This window comes from Quercus robur, chromosome 11, assembly GCF_932294415.1.
Source record: "Quercus robur chromosome 11, dhQueRobu3.1, whole genome shotgun sequence".
Lineage (NCBI taxonomy): Eukaryota > Viridiplantae > Streptophyta > Magnoliopsida > Fagales > Fagaceae > Quercus > Quercus robur.
The window spans coordinates 23676396-23688086 of record NC_065544.1 but is presented as its reverse complement, the minus strand read 5'-3'; the positions used below and the strand labels follow the sequence as shown (position 1 = coordinate 23688086).

The window sequence follows — 11691 nt, the reverse complement described above, 5'->3', positions numbered from 1 at the left end:
CAAACTTCCCAAGATTCTCTCGATCATTTAAGATATAACATTTACTTCCAAATACCCGGAAATACTTCACTTTAGGCTTCTTCTCATTCCATATCTCATATGCAGTCTTCTTTGTACCAGCTCGAAAGAAAATCCTATTGCCAATGTGACACGAGGTGTTGACAGCTTCTCCCCAAAAGTTTTGAGGTATTTGCTTATTCAGCAACATGACTCTTGCCATCTCCTGAATCACACGATTTTTTCTCTCTACCACTCCATTTTGTTGTGGAGTTTTGGGAGCTGAAAACTCTCTTTTAATCCCACTCTTCTCACAGAAGGACTCGAATCTTGCATTCTCAAATTCTCTCCCATGATCACTTCTAATCTTGGCTATTAGAATCCCCTTTTCATTTTGTAGTTTCTTGCACAGAATCTCTAGCCTCTCACAAGCTTCTGATTTTTCTCTAAGGAATTCAACCCAAGTGTATCTTGAGTAGTCGTCCACAATGACCATGATATATCTTTTTCCCCCTAGGCTTTCAGTTCTGGTGGGCCCCATCAGATCAACATGAAGTAGCTCCAAGCAACGAGAGGTGGCTATCACATTTACCTTGTGATGGCTTGCCTTAGTTTGCTTCCCCATTTGACATGCACCACAAATGGTCTTCTCTACTTTTCCAAACTTAGGAAGTCCCTCAACTGCTTCAAGTTTGGAGACTTTGGCAACTTGTTTGAAGTTGGCATGCCCAAATCTGTGATGCCACAGCTCCAACATATCGACCCGAGCACTTCTACATGATATTGGTGCCGTGGGAACTATTCCATAACAATTATCCGTAGTCCGATTTCCTTCCAAAACCTGAATCCCCTCTTTATTGATGATCAAACATCCTTTCTTGGAGAATTGTACCAGAAAGTTGTCATCACAAATTTGAGTGATGCTCAGCAAATTTGCCTTCAGCCCCTTTATGAACAGCACATCTTTCAACAGAGGCAAACCGGGTATCTCAATGGTTCCTTTGCCTAGGACTTGAGCATGGCTTCCATCCCCAAAGGTCACATAGTCACCTACCTTTTCTTTGAGTGACTTAAACAGTGACTTATCCCCTGTCATATGGCGAGAACACCCACTATCAAGATACCACAGACAAGCATTAAACACTTTTAAAGAGGTATGCACAAATAGGTTCACATGTGATAGACACTCTTGACCTTCAAACACAAACTCATCATCAGGTTTCATGCTACTTTTAGATTGATTTTTCATTTTCAGATTCTCAATCATTTCACACAACATTCTATTCTTTCTTTTATATTTCTTAATCAATGATTTTGATTCAGATATGCTACTGTGTAAGACAAGATTCTGATTCTCAAGAAATTTCAGCATGTGAACAAAAACTCTAGCATGTTTCTTAGTTTTTAATAACTCTACAAGGTCATCAGTAAGACACCTTTCAGTCATGTGCATAGAGACATTTTCACAAACACTTGAGCTACAATTCAACATGGTATAAACAAGAACAGCAACCACAACACAGGGGTCTAGGATCACACAAATGGTAATGACACCAAACAGCTGTGTACCCGCTCTGATACCAATTGAAAGTTCAAAAACGTGTACAAAAACACTTTTGAACGTTTAGACCCCCAAAAACCAATTTAATCAACACACGCAATATGTTAAACAATAGTGTGCGGAAACTTAACATATGCTATAACATGGTATTGATTAAACAACTATCTAAGCCACAACAAAATAAACAACAGCAGATAATGTAAAGGCAGAGATAGAGAGGAAGGAAGATGCAAACACAGCGATAACACCAGATATGTTATCGAAGAGGAAACCGAAGACCTCGGCGAAAAACCTCTCCGCCGCCCTCCAAGCGGTAATCAATCCACTAGAAAATACAGTTGGGATACAAGGACAGCAATAGACCCTCCAAGCCTAATCTACCCAATGCACCTAAGCCCTCCAAGCTTCTTGCTCCAACGAGGTTGCGCCGAACCTTTTTCTTTTCTAGCTTTCCGGATTCCGCTACTACACCGTAGCATCAACCAATGAATATTGGCTCCTTCCTAACTGCTTCCCAGAACTCCAAACGTCTGTCTCACAGAGGTGATAATAGTGAGAACCAGGTTTGGTATAAAGGCCTCTCAAGGATTTGACAATGGAGAGGAAGAGAGTGAGGGATTTTGATGAGACTCTAAGGTAGAGATTGTGGGTAAAACAATCTGGTTTTTCTTTAGGGTTTCTCTCTCAAAATTCTCTCTGGAAGCTCTCTTTCAATCGTGGGTTAAAAGGGTATTTATACTGAAGAGGAGTGGAATGCGAAACGTCAGGTTTTTCCAAAACAGGGGTGGCTCGCGGCTTGACCTCGCGGCTTGACTAAGTCGCGAGTTAACCGTATGGCCAGTTGTCCTGTTTTGTCCTGTAGTGCTCCAGCTAGCATGACTGTTCATCTTCCAGCATGCTTGGCACGTGTGCAGATTCTGGCGGGTTGAAGCCGCGAGTCCAGTCGCGAGTCCCAGCCGCGACTCTCTGTTTTCTTGCACACTCTTGAGCAATCTTCACACTATCTCACTCACTACCCTTACAACAATCCCACCTAAATACAGGGTTACTAAATGCTGAATTACAAGCAAATTTGGCACGGAATAAAGCCAATTAGATGGTTGAATAAATTCAACCTTACAGATTTGATTAATACCATGATGCTGTGCTTGAATACAATGAACATGCTTGATTGATGCCATGACGCTATGATATTTGGTTTGTGCTTGATGATAATTTAATGCTACTGCCTTGTGATATACTTTCTGCCCTTAGGTAAATGAATGTGAATGCCATGTCATATAAATGGTAGGCTTCTTATGCACTTGTCATGATATGCCATGTTTGGATGTTAGATGCATGTTAGTGTGTGTGTGTGTGTGTGAGTTTAGAATAACTTATTAGAAGTCCCTTTGATGGGATTAGGATTTGGAACACAATGAGTTGAGGCCGACCTATGGATCAAGTGGGGTTGGGTGCCTAACACCTTCTTATCCCCATACCTAAACTCCAGACACATGCTCTGGTAAGATTAGTCCTTTATATAAGGGCGCTATACATATGATTCCTAGACCTAATCTAGGTAGTGACTCCATTTTCACCCTTCACTCGGTCCACCCTAGGCTGACGTGTACTTCTTATGAGGAAACCACATCTGCCGCATCCGCGATTGGGGGCGCTTGTGCCCACAGCTATTAAGAAGAAGTTTACAATTAGAACTGATGAGAAATCATTGCCTTATCAATAGAAAGTGAAACTACTACTCAAATTCCACCCACTAAAAAGAAGAAAACCCTAGCATAGAATGATGTTAGTGTTAAGTCAGAGCCTCTAGGCTGATAATGACTGTTGAGTTACTTGAGTAGAAGTAGAATTTGGGTGCGAAATTGCAGGATTTGTTGATAGAATTGCCCGAATATATTGTAGATTTCTTGACATAACTTAGTGATGATACCCTTTTCACACTAAGGAAGCTTGTAAATGACTAAATGCAAGAGAAGCAGAAAAACCATAAGCCTCAAGAACATTATCAGTAATAAGTTTGCTATGCACAAAGACACTCACTAATAATAGATGATAAAACCTTATACAAGAAGTTAAATAGCTAGGGTTTGTCTTGGGTTTAGTGCTCGAATGTACTAGTTAGATCTAATATGATATGGATACATGTTTAAAATTAATTGCATACATCTTTGTATCGTATCTCATCAAATGGAGTGGAGCATTTGATGGACACTTTGTCCAATTAAGTACACATGCGCTATAGCCATTTATAGTGTCCTCAGGAAAAAAGCTCTTACTTCACACAATTTAGATGCGTATGCGACCCAAGTTGCCTTTCCCATCAAGACTGTTGCTTTGTCGACATTGCAAGTATTCTTTATACGTTATCCCATGGTATGCAGGTTGATCAATTCCATTGTTTACTAACTCTGGTGCTGGGTTGACAATCTTATTGAGTGGTGGTCCATTGGTCATGACAAGTGATATCCTTGTGACTTTTTTGTTTACTACTGCTCGATGTAGAATACTCTTGTATTTCCCATTACTTAAAATCTAAAACAAAACAAATTGACATTGCGATAATTATAAGAAACCAAGAATTTCACCTAGAAACTAAAAATATCTTTTGTTGACTAAGAAATTGCAATTATGATGGACACAAAATATTTTTTGTCAAAAAAATAAAAGTAATGTTTTCCACCTTCATCCACTTCCCAATGTACATACCCAAAGCCTCCAAAATAACAAAAATGCCCTTTAAACCTCTAAAAAATAGCAACATTCCTATAGAATCTCCAAAATGACCAAAATACTCTTTAAATGCCCAAAATGAGCAAAATACCCCATGGAAACTCAAAAACAACTAAAATTCCCTTAAAACCTTTCAAATGATTAGAATACCTCCACAATTCTTTTTAATTTACCAGAATACCCCTTGAACCAAAATATCCTTGAAATGCCCAAAATACCATTGGAAACTTCAACATAACTAAAACACCCATGGTACCTCTAAATTAATCAAAAAACCATCCAAATCCTCAAATGTCCAAAATATTCTCAAAATCCCCAAAATAACAAATAATATCATGACTCAACAAAATGACCAAAAAAACGCCTAGAATGTTAAAAATTAGAACAATAACCCCCTAAAACCCCAAATTATGTAAAATGCCCTGAAAACCTAAATAAAGACCAAAATTTCCTTGAACGTTCAAAATGACCAAAACATTCATTGAATCTCCTAAATGATAAAAATACCTTAGATAATCTAAAATGACCAAAATATTCCTAGATTCTCCAAAATGACTAAATAACCCCCCCCCCCCCCCCCCCACCACCAAAAAACCAAAACCACCAAAATACCTCATGCTTCTACCTAATAATTCTTTCTAGTGCTAAATAACATATGTAATCTCAACACAATGCAATAACATTGTAACATAACACTAAACCTAACCTAAAAGGGCACATAGACATTTGTCTTAGCTTATTGTAAATTGGAAAATTTGAAACATGAGCCCAAATGCCATTGACTCCAAAATCATACAAGAACCAATTGACTTAAAAGGAGAATTAGAAATAGAACAAAAAAATTCATAGGAAAAAGAAATCATAAAACAGATAAAATTGTATATTGAAAGAGTGAGATAGGAATTAAGAATGCGTAATTAAGAAAAAAGGTTGCACCTCAAGTTGATCAGCAATGTTGACTAGAAAGGAGTTGTGAATGGCATTGACATTGACCCACATCCCATTGTGTTGTAGTTGGAAGCCACCAATTCCATTGTGTGTGACAAGAGACAAGAGGCCATGGTCCGAATGTGGTGGCAAGCCCATTGCAAGTTCTGGTTGTGGACAGGGTGGGTAAAAGTTTGCATATAAAATTTGTAAACCTTTATCTAAATTCATGACCTTCTCAATGTAGAAGGGTTCCAACCCTAAACTCTCTGATATTGCTTTAAGTAATTCCCTTGCTAGTCCTCGTGTTCTTTCGCAATACTCTAATGAAAGCTCACTGCAGCAATTGCAACAAGGCCAGTAAATAAACTTGTTAGCCATTTTGATAATTGGATATGGAAATGCAATCAACTCAACATAAGCAATTTATGCATATTTCAAAATTGGTTTTAGACCATTAGGAATTTTTGGTTTGACATTTTGTATTTTATACTCCACCAATTACAACTTTTCTATGTGTTAGATTTTTTTTTTTTTTTTTTTCATTTTAAACTTTAGTGATTTAACAAAAGAAAAAAAGTATATGTAACAAGTTATGATTGGTGAAGCATAACACTCCATTTGTTTTTCTATAAAATGCTTTTAAATGTTTTGTGACATGTAAAAATTTTCAAGCACAAACCACCAAAATCAGCAACTTGGTTACCAATTTGACCTGACCTCCAACTTTGGTGAAGTAGACACTAGATGGGTTGGAAGATCTGTTGTGTGTTTTTGTGAAATGATTTACCCAGCTTTTTAAGGTAAAAACATTTTACAAAGGGTTTTACAATTAAAAGAAAACATTTTCATGTTTGACCATGGTTTTAAAAATCGAACTAGGCCGGCCGATTTGACGGTTCAATTGGGAACCAGACATTAATCCAATCCGGTTGCTTTAAAAAACTAGAAATGTCACAAAAAGTAAATTCAACTAGAACCGGATAGTTTGATTGGAGGAAATGTGGATCGAGACGATTTGATCGGTTATGGAGCGGTTCGCTTAAAACACCAAAATGCAGCAGCCATGACAATTGTTTGCCACTGATATGAATGATGGGAGTGTAAGGAAAAAAAAAAAGGAGAGTTGGGGAAAGGGATTTAATGGTGGCACCATCCAGGTAGGCAACAAGCATGTCAACCATTTGATTTAGACCATTATTTACTAGAATTAACCTTTCATTACACTCTTCGAATACAATGGTTAGATTTCAAATCTAAGGATGGCACGTGATGGACATGTGTTGTGTACCTGAATGGCTATGTTCTATCAATCTGAGCATCCAATTGTTCTCAAATTTCACTAACACCAATATGTCAACACACTCTTCAATCCTAATGATCAAGATGCAAATATGAATTTTACCATGTCCAATTGTTCTCACAATCTCCTTGTAGAAAGATACAAGATTAGGGGAGGCTAACCAATAACAAGGTTAGGATATAACTTTAGGAGGTAAGATTTATAATCAGCGCATTTACACACATTTGATATGAGATGGTATAATTTGAAAAATAAAATGCTACTCACTTGAATACCAAGTTTAATTTAATTATATTAAAATTAAAAAAAAAAAAAAAAAAAAAGCAAAAAAGGAAGGGAAAAAAAAGCCCCCATCAAAACTTGAATACCAAGTTTAATTTAATTATATTAAAATTTAAAAAAAAAAAAAAAAAAAAAAAAAAAAGCAAAAAAGGAAGGGAAAAAAAAGCCCCCATCAAAAAGATACAGCTAGATTACAAAAGCTATATGATAAGGGAGCTTAGCTAGTGGCCAAATTAGGTTTTGATTTTTTGGAGACAAAATTAAGAACCGACCCACATACATAACTATAATAACACTTCTTGTTCAAAAACTCTTTTTACAACTTGTTGAAGTGATAAATTGTAAGTGGTGAAAAATAAAAGTTTTATTAATGATGAATCTATGTGAAAGTGATTGTTCATCACTCACAATTTGTCATCTCAATAAATTGTGTAATTTTTATAACTTTAAATCTACATCATGGACTGCATCTTTGTGCCTAAAAATTCAAATTTAATCTAAAAATAATATTAAAAAAAAATACTAAGTCTATTATGTAATTATCCTCATAATTTCTTTACAATTTTTTTTTGAAAAAGACTAAATTAATATGTAAAGGATTTAGCAGTCTATTTTTAATTTTTTATTATCAATTCTGGTAATAAAACAATAATGTTTTTATTTAATTTATTTTTTAATTAACATTTCATTAGTTATAATATAAAAGAAGTTTATCAAGAATAAGTGCATGAAGAAATCATTAAGGAAAAGGAAAAGGAAGAGTAAAAATAAAATAAAATTACCGTATAAATTATTTAGAGAAGAGGGGGTAAAGAATCTATGATAGTTGAATGGATCTTATGAGTTTCTTCGAACAGTGATGGAAGAGGAAGGTCCTTTGCTTTTTTTTTTTCTTTTTTTTTTTTTGCATTCACTCACTAGTGGGATTAGCGAAACCCTAGAAATTGAAATTAAAATGGGAATTGAATCTAAGGGGTGGGATTGGAAATTTGTGGAAATTGGGAGGGATAGAATTGAGATTTGAGAGGATCTGAAAGAGGGTGTAGTCCTGTAGAAAATTTGAGAAGAGTCAATGATGACCTAGTGGGTGGTATTTATCGCCATAGCCCACAGGCGTATGTTTTAGTCACTCATTTTGACGTGTTGGGTGTGGAAGAGTGCACTGTTGTCTTTATTCCCGGCCTAAGGAATTAAGACAAACTTACAAAGTTACAATCTGGCACCAATCAGGTACACTCTTAATGTTGAATAGTTTGGTCTGTTTATTTCCCTTGGCTTCTTTGCCTCCAACCCTTGAATTTGTAATTGGGAAACATAATTTCAGACCTTTGAGCATTGAGAGTGTTTTTTTCTATTGTATTTTGCAGGTTAGCGATTTGGGAAACATAATTGGGTTGCCGCTACAAAGTGTGTAAAGGTTGGATATTCATATTGTTTTTATCTCTATAGTTATTTTGTGGTTGAAGGAAGTTCAATTACACTAGTTGGACTGTCTTATATTTATTATTGCTTTTGATTTTGTTTCTGAAATATTGTCAAATATTTTGATATTTGTTTGTTTCTAATCCTAAAATTAACATAAAGTAGACCTAAAATAGTTAATTCTCGCTTCCCCACAATATCCTCTCCTAGTTTTTGAAGAATTGCCTATACTGTGTCCATATCTTTATCATACTTGTGTTCCATGTTTTGCGTTGGTGCATTCTAGATGGAATGACTAAATGCATTTCTTTAAACTGATCAAATACATGGGAAAAAGGCTTTGTTAAGGAAAATCTTATGCTCTCTGTTTATTTCTAAATTGTTTAGTTGGTAGTCTTAGCTTAAAGTTTTGATGCATAACTGAGGCAGTTACAAAGAATTGGGTGTGAGTTTTGGTTGTCACATTGTTTTAAAACCATTCTGAATAGAGAACCAGATAGAGTGATTTTTGGTTTCGTGGTCGGATTAGAGTTTGATCAATGGTTGTATCATCTCATAAATAATAATAAAAATTTAATTAGATATATGTTTCTCAATTTATTATTTTGTGAGTCCAAATATTTTTAGAGATTCTTTTCCATTTTGATCTGAGGCGAGGGATTTATAAAGACATTTTAGTCATTATTATGTAAATTACCAGTGTGGGACTTTTACACCTTAAGAATGAAAGGTAAAAGAGAAGAGGGCTCATTTATCTTTGGAAACATTCTCAGTATCTTTTATTGTTTCAATGTAGGACATGCTGTTTGTAATAGAAACTTAATGTAAGTCCCACATTGTAAAATGAAAGGGGATGCTATACTTCTTCTATAAACACCACACATCATTAGGAATTCCAGGCACTAAATGACGGGCTAGCTTTTGTGTGAGTCTAATATTCTTTAGTTCAATGTTGAATATGTTATGTGGTCCATTTATTCCCAATGAAATAAGTAATGCTGTAAGCATTCTTAAAAAAAAAAAAAAAAAAAAAAAAAAGGAATGGTCAAAAATTTTATGCTAAGTTATAAAAAAATAGAGAGAAAAAAAAATCAAAACCGGCCAAAACTAGTTCTAGTACACAGTTTTGGAGATTGAACCTCCTATTTACTGATTTTGACTAGTTTTTGAATTTTTTTGGTTTTGGAGTAATCATTGGTCTGGTATAGGTATGGCTAAACTAGTGGAATCAGCTGATCAAGTCTGGTTTTTAGACTATGGTTGTCACCCTGAAATTTTACAAATTGACTATGTATAACGTACATATTCATTATAATTATTACTTTTACTTATCAAAAAAATATTAATTTGTTTTTGAGGCACTTGTAGTCTTTCTCTGGTTTATTCGCAACGATTTCTACTTTCTTGGACATGGTTAACCTTCTCATTAGTACTATGTCCTCTAGCCCATAAAATTGTTCATTTTGTGTTTTTAATGCTTACATTTTCTTCCTCTTATATTTGGATGATATATCATTTTTTTTTTATTGGTAAGAATAATTTATTGAAAAAAAAAAAAAAAAAAAAAAAACTATTTCATGCAAAAAAGGTATGAATTAGCCAAAAGAATAACAAAATAAAATTCCGGTGTTACCAATTGAATTTCAACAAAGTAATTATCATAATTGAAATCCAATAAAGAAAAAATCATGCTATCAAGCAATGTTGTTTGAAGCTAGGATTGTTATCTGGGGTTTAACAAGGCCCTCAAAAGGGGCTTACGTATTCCTTGATCTAAAGTGTGTGTGTACAAGTTGTGCCAGTAGAAATACTGTTAGTCTTCTTGGATTTCAACAAAATGAATATCAACAATTCCTGGAATCAAGTTGGTGATAAACCCTCATAGAGAAAAATACCCAAAACCATTGTTACATTATTCAAGTCTAAACAATAATAATAATAATAAAAACCATAACCCAATTACTTATGGTATGATATTTTGAGTAAAATAAACTCCATGCTTTAGGCAGCATTGATCACCATTTCTTTGATTTGCTCTCTTAAATTTTTAATTCCAACCTCTTAAGAGTGATGAAACTAGCATAGAGGTCAAAGATCAAACAAGGAGATTCTAGAATTGGAGTCTAGTTTTGATGTGGGATCTAATTGGCACCATTCAGAAGCTTTTTATTTTTCATTGATGAGTCTTAGTAAGATGCATAATTTGGCAAATTCAAGATTTACTAAAATGAGAATTAATTGGCTGCACCAAGCCCATGAGTCTTCTTTTTAATTTTCAAGTCCTTTTTCCTTTAATAGTTCTTTTATTTCTTAAGGCCTTAGATAACCAACCAGATTCATATAAAGATTGAGAGTTTATGAAAACTCTAGTAGCTTTTCTTATAGCTTTGTGGGTGTGATTGCAGATTGAGAGTTTAAGAAAACGTTCGTCTCTTTGAAATTAATTTCAAAAAGATGAACATTTTTGACATTTGTTAATGAAAAATTAAATGGAAAAAGGAATGATGGAAAAGAATTTTTGTGATAATTGAACTATCATAATATTTTAAATTGTTACTTTTCTTTCACCTTCAGTTTAATTTAATGACTTTATTGTCTCCAAGCCATTTGTTGAAGAGTTAACTTATGTTGGGTCTTGTTTTGAAGGTTATGCTGAAAGTACTAGTGGTGGTTCGTCTTGAAGGCACACACGTGATCAGAAAAGAGCACGATCTCACTCTTTTGTTCAGCTTGTAAGGCCAACGCATTTACTAGACACTGTGTGAAAGAAACAAAGCTTTTATTTATTTTTTATTTTTTTATAGAAGAAGAAACTAAACTCAAAGTCTGACACTTCAACTTTGGGGAGTGTCAAAGTTCACATCTTTCCTAGTTGTGTTAAATCGATGTACTTTTAATGATCTCTCTTCATTTTACCATCTGGGTATTCCCTAATTTTGGTAAACAAGTTGTGGGTATCTTTGAAAATCAGCAACTATTTCACGGTTCAGTTGTGGGTCTCTGTGTCTTAGAGTTTCATGGGTTTTGAATGATTTTTGGAGTTTTTATGTGTTTTGGGTGTGACTGATTGGTGAATTGTAAAAAGGGTCTTAATTCAATTTAAGTTATGGAGTACTTTTTAAAAGGAGACTAGTTTGGAAATACTGAGAAAATTGGATATGGAATTTTAGCTGTTACTTTTCTTTTCTTTTTCTTCTTTTGTTAGGTTCTGAGGAATTAGGAACTAATGTATTAGAACTTCATTTTGTAATGTTGACAAACCATGATCAAAACGTTTTTAGTCTTGTTTAGACTTGCTCAAAATATGTGTTTTTATGTAAAGTTGGAATCAAGTTACTACAGGATTTACTGTGCAAATCTACCTGGCTCGATTGATTGAGAATTAGACTTGATCGATCAAAAGTCATGCAGATTATTTTTTCTGCAGAATTTCCAACTCAGCTCAAGTCCATTTGACGTGTAGGGT

The 11691-nt window shown here is 34.6% G+C and overlaps 1 protein-coding gene across 1 annotated transcript; it reads right to left on the bottom strand.

The window, feature by feature from the left end:
* Window positions 1-3567: 3567 nt before the first annotated feature.
* LOC126704864 (2-oxoglutarate-dependent dioxygenase 19-like) lies at window positions 3568-5599 on the bottom strand. The gene is made up of 2 exons (XM_050403857.1): window positions 5228-5599; window positions 3568-4093 (listed from the first exon to the last, which is right to left on the bottom strand). Exons 1-2 carry the CDS (start codon window positions 5597-5599, stop codon window positions 3848-3850), a joined length of 618 nt encoding a protein of 205 aa, XP_050259814.1. The 3' UTR covers window positions 3568-3847.
* Window positions 5600-11691: the final 6092 nt, after the last annotated feature.